Source organism: Podarcis liolepis (genome assembly GCF_965112155.1).
Source record: "Podarcis liolepis genome assembly, chromosome: 14".
Classification (NCBI taxonomy): domain Eukaryota; kingdom Metazoa; phylum Chordata; class Lepidosauria; order Squamata; family Lacertidae; genus Podarcis; species Podarcis liolepis.
In genome coordinates, this window is record NC_139569.1 from 37408800 (window position 1) to 37421320 (window position 12521).

The window sequence follows — 12521 nt, forward strand, 5'->3', positions numbered from 1 at the left end:
TACTTAATTCATTCCGGAGGTCCATACTTAACCTGAAACTGTTCTTAACCTGAAGCACCACTTTAGCTAATGGGGCCTCCTGCTGCCACCGCACCGCCGGAGCACGATTTCTGTTCTCATCCTGAAGCAAAGTTCTTAACATGAAGCACTATTTCTGGGTTAGCGGAGTCTGTAACCTGAAGCGTATGTAACCCAAGGTACCACTGTATAGAGATGCTTCCCTATACCTCAGGGTTCATTTGAAGATGCTGATACTTCCCTCTGGTTTCATAAAAGTCCTGCATCGACTCCAGATCCATTTGCATGGATCCACTGAATTCACTATTAGAAGAAGTAGCCAAGAAGCAGACTCTTCCTCAGAGGTCACCCACTATTAACAGAGGCTCCAAAGAGGCTTCATAGCATAGCCTCCAAGGAGAGCTCACCTAAATGCTATCAGAGATCCAAACCAGGCATTTAAACAGATGGCTTCCCTGGAAAAAAAAAAACCTTGGGAACTGCAGTTTACTCCCCACACAGCTACTATTCCCAATGCCCTTAACAAACTACAGTTCCCAGGTTCTTGGGGAGAAGCCCTGTGCTTTGAAAGTCAAGGAGCAGATGTCCGTATTCTGCACATCTGTTACGACACTGGTTTTTAATCAACCTTGCAACCCACTCCAATTACAACAGTGAGAAAAACAACAACCCTTCAGGTTTCTTTATTATTATTGCCAATCTTGTAAAGAGTGCCCTCGTTTTAAAATGCCAGCCCCCCTCGTCTTTGACCCTGGTATCTCTGCATAGCATCTGCCTGTATTTATAGCATGTATTTGCCCATTTCAATTACAAATAACGATTGAAAACAGAGAGAAGGTGCTTAATAGAGATTATACTAGAAAAAAGCTTGGAAGGGATTTTCTAGTGCCTAGAGAGCTTTTGTGCTACTTGATATACAATCATAATCATTTCCTCATTAAAACCTGGAGGTCACTCCTTCGGAAGGAGAAAGGACACGGCGATGTATCGAGGCTGATAGGCAGGAAGTTATCACCAGTGTGCTCTCAGGGGGACCTACACTGCCCTGTGCCAATCGGAAAAGCTGTATAATATTTTGTGCCCTCCTCCAGGCAAGGCAGCTGTCCGTGTTGTGCTCTCTCGCGCAAGCTTTTGGTTGGTCCATGTGGCTTCATGATTGTTGCCCGCCTCCTCCCCTCTCTCCCCTGTCAGTCATCCAGGTGCTGTTCCTCCCACGTAGACGTTGGGATGGCGCTGTAAGGGTCCATGATGACTTTCGCGCAGCGGATAATCATGACGATCAGGAAGAGGCAAAGGAAGACGAAGCATGCTAGCGTTAGTCCTTTGTCCACGTCGACAAAGACGGGTTCGGGTGTTGGTCCTTCCATGGTTTATGTCTTTCCACATCAGGGTTGATTCCCACTGCTACCCTCATTGTACACCTGTGAAAGATGACAAGGAGAGGGGACTGACTGAGCAAAGTGTCATGAAATCTACAGCCCATGTCCTTGGCTGGTTGTTGTTTTTTAAAGAAGCAAGTTAAGGTTCTTATGCACCTAAACATACCTGCCTTGACTTGGGACTGACTTCAGAGGCTCCATCTTTGCATCAGGACACCAAAGTGTGGGATAACCAGCCTCATATAACCAACATGCTCAAGTCTAATTAAGGCACGAAGGGGTTAATACCATAGAGTAAGCTGTCCTGCCAAGCTTAGATAATGTCCACTTCCCTCACCTTGGGAAGAAACAGGCAATAAAGCCTATTGTCTCCCACCCGTCCCCCACGGCCACTCTACCTGAGAAGCTCTGCATGTGAGGAGGTTGAGCTGGTCGAGTTCAGCCGCATGGCTCTAACCAGCCACTCTTGAGTCCCTATACCAATAATTTTGGAACTTTCACCACTTTTGCAACTAAGCCAAGTTTTACTGCCTGTGCATCCCCTCCCCAACTCATTAATCTGACCTTTGAAGAGTTTGTAAGTAAATGATTTTTTGAAGTCACCAAGCATGTGACTTTTTCCTATACTGCGGGAAGAGGGAAACTCTGAAAATAAACTTTTAAGGGGACATTTTGGATCTCGCTTTAAAGGGCATATTTTAAAGGTTGAACAGCCCATATTTTCATGCTTTACTTTGCTGCATATTTTGTGACTTTAAATCTCTGCTGGGAGAGATTTCGCTCATCAAAGAGTACTTGCAGCATACTTGGATCTTGGTATCCAGGAATTCACTTTTTATACCTATTTTTTCCTTGACCCAACATAAAAGTCCAACAGAAACCAAGGCCCCATCTGAACTAAGCCTTTAAATCATAAATCATGTTTTCTGCTTGGCAGGGGTTGGACTCGATGGCCCTTGTGGTCTCTTCCAACTCTATGATTCTATGATTCTATGATACCACTTCAAGCAGTCATGGCTTCCCTCCCACAAGATCCCCTAGTCCCCTCACAGAGTTATGAAAGTGGTTTAACAGGGGCTACGCGAGGAAACTGACCTGATATACAAGATGGGCCACTGCTGTGTAAGGAATGTTTCTTTGTCATACGCCCCGGATCAGGCTGAAAGGCGATGGGTATGGCCCCTATGGCAAAAGGGACAAAAATGTTAATTTCACTCTCCTGTGGCCTTAAAAATGATCATTTATTTCTCTATTTTAAATCTGTCCGGCTTCTAGCCTGAAAATTATTAATCTCTCGTTCACATTACATAAATAGGGCTGGCACTTGATACTTCTGTGAGGTGCAGAAACACGGTATTAAAACCGTGTCAGCCTCAAGGATATGTCCGTCGGTAAGATATGAGGGACAAACAGTGCAAAGAATTTAAAAACAGACAAAGGTCAAACGAAAGTGTTCCAGTTAAATCATAACTTTAACCATCAATCAAAGTCTAAAAGACACCAAGAGGCTTATTCCATGTTTTTCATATTAATATATCGTATTTTTTGCTCAATAAGACTTACTTTTTCCCTCCCAAAAAGTAAGGGGAAATGCGTGCACATCTTATGGAGCGAATACAGGCTGCACAGCTATCCCAGAAGCCAGAACAGCAAGAGGGATTGCTGCTTTCACTGCGCAGCGATCCCTCTTGCTGTTCTGGCTTCTAAGATTCAGAATATTATTTTTCTTGTTTTCCTCCTCCCAAAACTAGGTGCATCTTGTGGTCTGGTGCGTCTTATAGAGCAAAAAATACAGTGATAACTTCTCTTTACACACCCTGATTTATTTTGCAAATTCTAGGATCCTATCAATATGTTCTAGCTAGGGCCACATCCCCACCATCCACTAAAGCACTATGATACCAGAGTGCTTAACAATCAATCCTTCTTCCCACAGAACTCTGGGAATTGAAGCTCTTTGGAGGAAGCCATAACTTATAAAGTGCTATCATTGTGCTTCAAATGGATAGTGGGAATGTGGCCTCAGTGTTGCCTTTATAGAGCTGAACAGGGAGGAGGGTGGGGAGAAAACTAGCATCAGTTGTGATTGCACCTGCCATTGGCTCTAGCACCACCTACTGTTGGCCTCCCTGGCTTGCAGCCTACCCAATGGGCACCATGCAGCAATGCACACCCTTAAGCTTACAGCAGAGCCAGTGTGGTGTAGTGGTTAAGAGCGGTAGTCTCGTTATCTGGGGAACCGGGTTCGCGTCTCCGCTCCTCCACATGCAGCTGCTGGGTGACCTTGGGCCAGTCACACTTCTCTGAAGTCTCTCAGCCCCACTCACCTCACAGAGTGTTTGTTGTGGAGGAGGAAGGGAAAGGAGAATGTTAGCCGCTTTGAGACTCCTTAAAGGGAGTGAAAGGCGGGATATCAAATCCAAACTCTTCTCTTCTTCTTCTTCTTCACTCCTGCTATGAGCAGAAGAGTGACCGAGTGAAGCTCCCTCCCTGTTCCTGCACCACTGCTTTAAAGTACCCACACACATAAGGTTGCCAAACACCTGGAATTTCCTGGATGTATCCGGAATACTGCAGCTGCAAGCAGTGTCTGGGTGGAAATCAGCGAAATGTCTGGATTTTCACTTTTTTAACTATGGCAACCCAACTCACACAACTATGCAGAAATGAAGTCTAGGAGAAAAAAGACTCTCTTTGCTGTAATCCCCAAGCAACAATAGCAATCTGTCATGCGCCATTCCTCCTGCTGTTTCTGTAATCCATCAACCATAACTTTTGTCCCCAGCTACCAATGTGCATTTCCTTCCTCAGTCTGCAGGCATAGGCAGGGGTAAGGGCACTTGTCTTAGGCTTCAGAGGGCTAAGCCAGCCAGGGGCCCCTGCCAGGAACCAGCTGCCATTTGGCTTGAGTTTGTAACTTTATTCTAACAAAACACCTTCAAAGAAGATCCGCACAGGCCTGCCAGTCTGTGGAGATTTCCTGACCCCAAACTGGTGACTACAGAGAAAGTGTCATTTTTGTTACGTATTCAGTGGTCTGTGTTTGCCTGAGCTTGAGTCTGGACCAAGGATTCTGAGCCCCTGTGTTCTGATTCGATACATGATATCCAATCACAGAACATTTCAGGATTTGGGCCTCTGCCATTGGCCCTTGAACTCTGTCTGGGTTATGATTCGCAGTTTGGAAGTTTAGACAGCCAATCACGTTAGGAGTGGGAGTGGCCCAAGCCTTCAGAAATGTATATAAGCAATTGCTTTGACCCTGTTGTGCAGTTCCGTTAGTTCAAAAAAAGTTCTTGTTCTTATTGCTGTGTCTTGCCTCGTGGGAACCCACCTACACTTCCATTTTCCTTTCTAATTTAATACAGTAAACTCAGTGCTTTTCTTCTAGAAAAAAGGTGTAGGTACTTACCATGAAGTCTTTACTGTAAGTGCTACATTTTTAACCAGTGCTTTTTTCCTAGAAAAATGGTGCCAGGATTGTGTTCCCTTGAATACCTTCAGAAATAAAAGCACTGAACAAATCCAATCTTACACATATACAGTCATTCAAACAAACTCTCGCATGTTGGAGGGGGGCATCTGAGCAAGTTCTGGTGCTTACTTACTCTAATGCTTGGTGCCTTTGCTTCTCAGCTTTGTAACATCGAGACTTCACAAAGATTCGTTCAGGCCGAGACCTGGAAGAATGGTAGTATCATGTAGGTGTCATTTGTACGTGCACTTAAAAGTATGATAAATCTCATTCAATTATGAGAGTAATTAAGGGATGACTGTCAAACATCTCGGTGATTGAGAGAATGAGCGGTAGAGCATGTGCTTTGCATGCAGAAGGTTCTGGGTTCAATTCCTGGCCTCTCCAGGTAGGACTGGGAATGTCCTACCAATAACAAAGTACAGGTCCTAGGATTCTGTGGCAGAAGCCATGACTGTTTAGGAGGCCACAATCTAACACTAGTAGCCATGCATTGTGAGAGGTGATCGAAAGTGACAGGTAAGCTGTCTTTCTGACGAACAGCTACATCATGACATATCAGGAGGACTGCCTGCTGAGGGCCTGAAGGACCCTGCCCTTGTCTCTTTCCACCTGGCTTGGGGCGGGGCCTGACAGGCTTCACAAGGACTGCAGCTCAGTGGCGTAGCGTGGGGGGTGCCAGGGGTGCCAGCCGCACCGGGCGCAACATCTGGGGGGTCGCGCTCGCTGCCTCCGGACTCGCCGAAGAGCCTCCGGCGCAGGCTGTAGCAGAGCCCCATGTCTCGCGGAACCGACGAGCTGTGTGCGCGCCCGGACTGAAGGCGCCCAGCAGGCAGCGGCTCTCAGCGCTCGCCGCAGAGGACGTGCCAGGCAGCCCCTCCTCACAGCCCCGCCTCCGCCGCTGCTGCTGCAGCTGCTGGGCCATGTTGCATTTTCCTCGCCTCTCTGCCCCCCTCCTCCTCCGGGCAAGCGGCGTGGTTTGGGCGGCAGCGCCAGCGGCAACTCGCCTCAGATTGGCAGGTTAGGGGTTAGGGGGGGCGCAAATTACTTGCCTTGCCCCGGGTTAGGGGGCGCAAATTACTTGCCTTGCCCCGGGTGCTGACAACTCACGCTACGCCGCTGCTGCAGCTGCTTTTAAATTGTTTTAAATGTTTATCTGTGTTGTTTTAAATGAGACCATCTTGGCTGTGAGCCCTGGCAGACCTGCACCCTGCCTTGCTGGCCCTTTCCCATATTGCCTGGGAGAGTGGAGTGCGGACTGACTCCAGCTACAAAAGCTGAGGCTGTTGAACAGATTCTTGGGCTGGAGTATTGTTTACGTTGAGAGTGCTGTCACTGTTATTGATATTATTGTTGTATCTTTAGTCTCAGATCTTATGATTTACGTGGAAATTGTTTCCATTTGGTTGTGTACTTTTTGATGTGTTTTATTCATTGTTTATTGTTTTGTTATGTTTGTAATTATGTAAATCTTGTCATGTTATAAGCCGCCTTGAGCATAGTTTCAGCTATGGAAAGGTGGCATACAGATAAGATGATGATGATGATGATGATGATGATGATGATGATATCTTCTCATTGAGAGGAACACCTCCTGAGTTTTTGAGGAAGAACACCATGTGCAAACCATTTATCTCAATGGAACTTTAGAAGCCAAATTTTCATATCCATCACAGGTTTATACAAATTCCATCCTAACATTGGCAACTCTCACCCCATGCAGACTTTAATGTGAAATGAATGTTCTCATTCAGTCAGTAGAAGAGCCACTTAATTATCTGCCACCTATTCAAAATGATACCAATGAATCTGCTTCTAATTTCAGTTCCAGGTCCATTAAACTGCAGGCTGGATGGTTTAATCATATTGCAGTGTCTGTAATCATCCCACTTTGATTTAAATAAAATGTAAAAAAATACCAGGCTTCTCTGATTATGAAGCGAAATCCTGTTGATTGATATAGACAGGGTAGTGACTTCTACTGCCTAGAGAGAGCAATATGTTTGATCTGCAACATTCCCCAGCAAACTTAATTGTATTTTTTCTCCTGCTAAAGTTCTTTCAGGAAAGAAATCAGTCTATTATATTATTACATCAGCAAAGCTGACGGCAGCTGTGGGGTTCCTTTATCTGTAGCTCCTTTTGGGCATTTTCAATTCTTCTGTTCGGCTTCTTCTATTAGCTGTGTAATTTGCAGAGCTGCATCAGCTCTTATATGCCTCATTTAATTCATGACAATTCTCTAACTCATTTTGTCTCTGAGGCCCAGAGACTTTAAATAGTGTTTCCCCTACAACCTGTGAGGTTTTCCCCCCTTCTTCCTCTGGAAATGAAAGAGTATTTATAGAGTAGCTCGAAATTGGGAATTTCACAAATCAGTAGACTAGAGAAGGACATTCATTCACGTGATGCCCTTCAGGCAATCCATGCTAAAGAAAGCTATGGTTTGTTGCTTCTAAAGTTCCATCTGCACTACATATTTAAAGCAGTATCATGCCACTTTAAAATCATGGCTTCCCCCAAAGAACCTTGGGAAGTGTAGTTTGCTAAGGGTGTTGGGAGTTGTTAGGAGACTCTGATTCCCTTCATGGCTGAAATCCCAGAGTTCCTTGAAAAGAGGCATTGGTGGTTAAACCACTCTGAGAATGATAGCTCTGTGAGGGGAACGAGGGTCTCCCAACAACTCTCAGCACCTTTAACAAACTACAATTCCCATGATTCTTATGGAGAAGCCATGACTGCTTAAAGTAATAATAATAATAATTTATTATTTATACCCCGCCCATCTGGCTGGGCTTCCCCGGCCACTCTGGGCGGCTTCCAAAAGAATATTAAAATACTATAATACATCAAACATTAAAAGCTTCCCGAAACAGGGCTGCCTTCAGATGTCTTCTAAAAGCCTGGTAGTTGTTGTTCTCTTTGACATCTGGTGGGAGGGTGTTCCACAGGGAAGGCGCCACTACCGAGAAGGCACTCTGCCTGGTTCCCTGTAACTTGGCTTCTCGCAGTGAGGGAACCGCCAGAAGGCCCTTGGTGCTGGACCTCTGTGTCCGGGTAGAACGATGGGGGTGGAGACGCTTCTTCAGATATACTGGACCAAGGCCGTTTAGGGCTTTAAAGGTCAGCACCAACACTTTGAATTGTGCTCGGAAACGTACTGGGAGCCAATGTAGGTCTTTCAAGACCGGTGTTATGTGGTCTCTGCGGCCACTCCCAGTCACGAGTCTAGCTGCTGCATTCTGGATTAGTTGTAGTTTCCGGGTCACCTTCAAAGGTAGCCCCATGTAGAGCGCATTGCAGTAATCCAAGCGGGAGATAACCAGAGCATGCACCACTCTGGCGAAGCAGTCCGCAGGCAGATAGGGTCTCAGCCTGCGTACCAGATGGAGCTGGTAAACAGCTGCCCTGGACACAGATTTGACCTGTGCCTCCATGGACAGCTGTGAGTCCAAAATGACTCCCAGGCTGCGCACCTGGTCCTTCAGGGGCACAGTTACCCCATTCAGGACCAGGGAATCCTCCACACCTGCCTGCCTCCTGTCCCCCCAAAACAGTACTTCTGTCTTGTCAGGATTCAACCTCAATCTGTTAGCCGCCATCTAACCTCCAACCGCCTCCAGGCACTCACACAGGACCTTCACTGCCTTCACTGGTTCTGATTTGAAAGAGAGGTAGAGCTGGGTATCATCCGCATACTGATGAACACCCAGCCCAAATCCCCTGATGATCTCTCCCAGCGGCTTCATGTAGATGTTGAAAAGCATGGGGGAGAGGACAGAACCCTGAGGCACCCCACAAGTGAGGGCCCAGGGGTCTGAACACTCATCCCCCCCACCACTTTCTGAACACAGCCCAGGAGGAAGGAGCAGAACCACTGTATGACAGTGCCCCCAGCTCCCAGCCCCTCAAGACGGTCCAGAAGGATGTTATGGTCGATGGTATCAAAGGCCGCTGAGAGATCCAGCAGAACTAGGAAACAGCTCTCACCTTTGTCCCTAGCCCGCCGGAGATCATCAACCAGTGCGACCAAGGCAGTTTCAGTCCCATGATGAGGCCTGAATCCCAACTGGTATGACACTTTAAATTTATAGTGCAGATAGGACCTAAACTTGCATTAATGCATCTTGATGGGTGCATCAGGCCTGGAGACATTTTTAATTTTCTTAATTTTCTACAAAAACAATAAACATACAGAATAAGTGAGTAGAGCAACAAGTCATACATAGATATATAATTTGTTTCGTATTGTTGTTTTAGACCAGTGATCATGTCTAGAGACAATCTGCATTGTTCAAACGTGAGTATCCTGGAGTTCTTTTTCAGCTATATTTGGTAGCCAACCTCTTCTCTCTGCGTGCCCAAAGGCAGACGGAAACAGCTCTTTCCTAAGCATAATATTTGCTATCCGTATGATCACTTGGCTGCTTTGTTGGACAAACTATTATTTGTTAAAATTTGCTTACAAATGGTAGTCTGGGTGGGGAGAGATGCTGCTTCTTTTGCACTGCAGCACTGGAAAGAATATCAAATGAATGTTTTTGGAAAGTTACATGCGTCGGGCTCAAGTTTCAGTCATCATATTACGAAATCACCACGAGTATCCTTTAAATCATTTCCTGGTAATTTGCTAAATCAGGATCCCCTTCAATAGTTCTAATAGTGTTTTGGGGGGTTTTAATTGCTTTTCCAGCAATTGACTTAACTTGATAATTGAATTGATGTTCCCCAGCAACAAAATGGATTCTAGGAATGAGGTATGAAACCGCTCCAGTTGAGGATGGCTGTGTGTGTGTGTATGGGAGAGGGGGAGAGAATTGTTGTTGTTGTTGTTGTTGTTTGCTTTGTATGATCAAAACAATACAGCTAACTATTAGGATTTCTTCCTGCAATTCAAGCAAGGGTGGGCTTTGGGACTCTGCTTCCTCTCTCTGTAAATAGGGGATTTGAAGCACCAAGCTAGACATGATGTAAAATGCATAGTTGCATTGAATATGTCTGTTCTTAAAAATGCAAATGGTACCACCTTTTTAGCGAGTGTGTGTGTGTGTGTGTGTGTGTGTGTGTGTGTGTGTGTGTTTTTACAACTCACAAGTATCCGGATCAGAGGAGGTCCTGGGGGAAGGGACTTAAACATTTCCTCCTTTGCTTCATTCTTGATGAAAAGGCCTTGGTCCAAGACAAAATGATGCTCTGGGAAGGACAACCTGGAATACTGGGGCACTTGCTTTGGGGCCATGCACCTTAGCTGGGCCCACAAGAACCAATCCTATGCCCAATCCCAGTGTCTACCACCTTTTTGGCCCCCATCTTCCAGCTGCCAGTTTCTCCAGGCTTACCTGGCGTAGCACTGTAAAGGGCCTGGAGCCAAGCAAACCATATTATGTTGTAATATACAGTTACCGACTCACACTTGCATGCATGAAAGGGTTAACCTGAGCTCCAGGTGCCAGTGGATGAAGCTTAGCAGGCTCCCAACAGCCTTTGCTTCCTCCCTTTTCTCTCTTTGCTTTGCTTCATCAAAGAAGCCAGAATTGCAGCTGAAGGAAAACCAAGTGGATGGAAAACCTCTTCAACAAGAGATTTGTATTGCCTGATTCTTTTGTAAGTAAACCAAGTTCTTTCTTTTAAGTCATTTGGAACCTTTCTTCTTCATTTCACCGCCAACCGATGAAGACTTGCTTGCTGTAACTCCTGAAACCCTGTGAGTAAAATCTTCACTTATTTGCAGAGTTAAATGTGATTTATTCTAGCCTAAGTAGTTTTGTGGGGAACATTTGTTTAGAGGTGGATGAGGGCAGGTGCAAATCATAACAAGTTTTAACGTGCTTGGAGCAATCACCATTGTGCTACCTCTGCTATGAAAGAGTAGGAATCTCTCTTCCAAACCCCTCTCTCTAACATTATAGTACTGCTTTGTTGGGGCTGCTGCACCACACTGTTGTTGCGCGCAAGTGGGTTTAACCAGTGACAGCGTGGGAATGGACCATAAAACCAATTTAGCATCTCACCACAGGCAGCAGTCCCCCAGGTTCCATTATTGGCATCTCCAAGTATGGTTGAAAAAATGTCCCTTGCCACTGCCAATCAGGGTAGACAATACTGAGCTAGATGGACCAATGGTTGGACTCGGTATAAACATGGAAATGGTATTGTTTTAAAAAATATTCCATAAAATAAAATGTGTACTTCAGACAATTATTAAGAATGCCCTGCTAACATCGCCGGCAGAAATTGCCGCAGTGAAAAAATAAAATATGAAAGAAAATTGGGCTACCTATAAAATTGTATTAAAGGAAGAAAACGGAGAATTGGAATTAAAGGATTATACAGAAATTAAAGCTCATATTAGTGATTGGTTCCAATATATTCAAATTAAGTATAGATTAGCGAAAGACAAAAAGTTAGGATTTGAAAAAGAAATATCAAAATTCGATAAATACTTAATACAAGAAAAATAAAAATATATATCTAAATTGTATAATCTGATCTTAGAGTGGGAAACAAAGGATGAATTGGTTAAAGCATCAATGATTAAATGGGCGCAAGATATTGGGAAAAATATTATTTTTGAACAATGGGAAAAATTGTGGAAAGAAGATATGAAATTCACTAAGTGTTATATATTGAAAGAAAATTACCTCAAAATACAACATAGATGGTATTTAACACCTGAAAGAATAGCAAAAATGAATGTAGCGATGTCTGCTGGCGATGCAACACTGGAAAAGGTAGTATGATACATATATGGTGGAATTGTTTAAACATCAAACAATTTTGGGAAACAATATATAACGAAATGAAAAAAATGTTAAGCAAGTGCTGCTTAGAGCAGGCAAGTCCAAAGTCTGTTTCAGGGGCCTACTCTGGCACACCAGTCGGTTTAATCCGGCCCCTGTGGCAGTTTATTTCCTGGGGTAAAATCCTAAATGTTAGAGGGGGATTTCCCTCTGGTGGCAGATGACAGAGACTGTGACACCAGAGACCGGTGTAAAACCAAACTAAATAAAGGTTTTATTATAAAACAACAAACAGCAAAGCTTGTGGGTGTTTTTCCTGCAGGCAGAGTTCAAACTGCAGTTTTTCTCCTTTTGTAGTCATGGCCAGCTGTATCCCATCAGCCCAGAACTTACAGAAACTATTCTTAAAGGCACAAACATCCTTACTGTTTCTATGCAGAATGACTCTCAACACTAAAATCCTAAAAAAACCCTCAACAACTTCAAAAGTAAAAGATTAAAAACAACGCCAACTCTAAAAAAACTCAACAACTTTGGAGTAAAATCCTAAAAAAAAAGGTCAACGACCCTTCACTTCATCAAATCTGGCCCTCTTTTTAAAAAGTTTGGACACCACTGGCTTAGAGGAATCAGCCAGTCGTCAGTGGTCACCAGCTGCTATTTTTGCCTTAAACATCCTTGCGTTGACTCTACCTTACCAAAGCTCGGACTTCCAAGATCTTTAGGAAGCCTTTCAGGGTAAACAGCCGATAAGAGGCATGAGCAGATTTGGGCCATAAACAAGGATGTGAAATATTTCCTTTTCCTCCACATTTCCCATCTACTTCTGATCTGAATTTTTTGCTTCTCTACCTCAATTAGACTGGCCTGGAGATTCAGAAATTGCCCCTGGGCCCCGGAATCGGGGCT

General features: G+C 44.6%; 1 protein-coding gene across 1 annotated transcript in view; it reads right to left on the minus strand.

The window, feature by feature from the left end:
* Nucleotides 1-699: 699 nt before the first annotated feature.
* The window catches only part of CTXND1 (cortexin domain containing 1), a 39329-nt gene continuing 27507 nt past the window's right edge, over nt 700-12521 (minus strand). Inside the window, exons 2-4 of the mRNA XM_083475392.1 lie at nt 5006-5077; nt 2493-2579; nt 700-1439 (exon numbers count right to left, since the gene is read on the minus strand). Coding sequence (XP_083331518.1) covers nt 1206-1385 — 180 coding nt within the window. The 5' untranslated portion in view covers nt 1386-1439; nt 2493-2579; nt 5006-5077 and the 3' untranslated portion in view covers nt 700-1205. The remainder of the gene's footprint in view (nt 1440-2492; nt 2580-5005; nt 5078-12521) is intronic.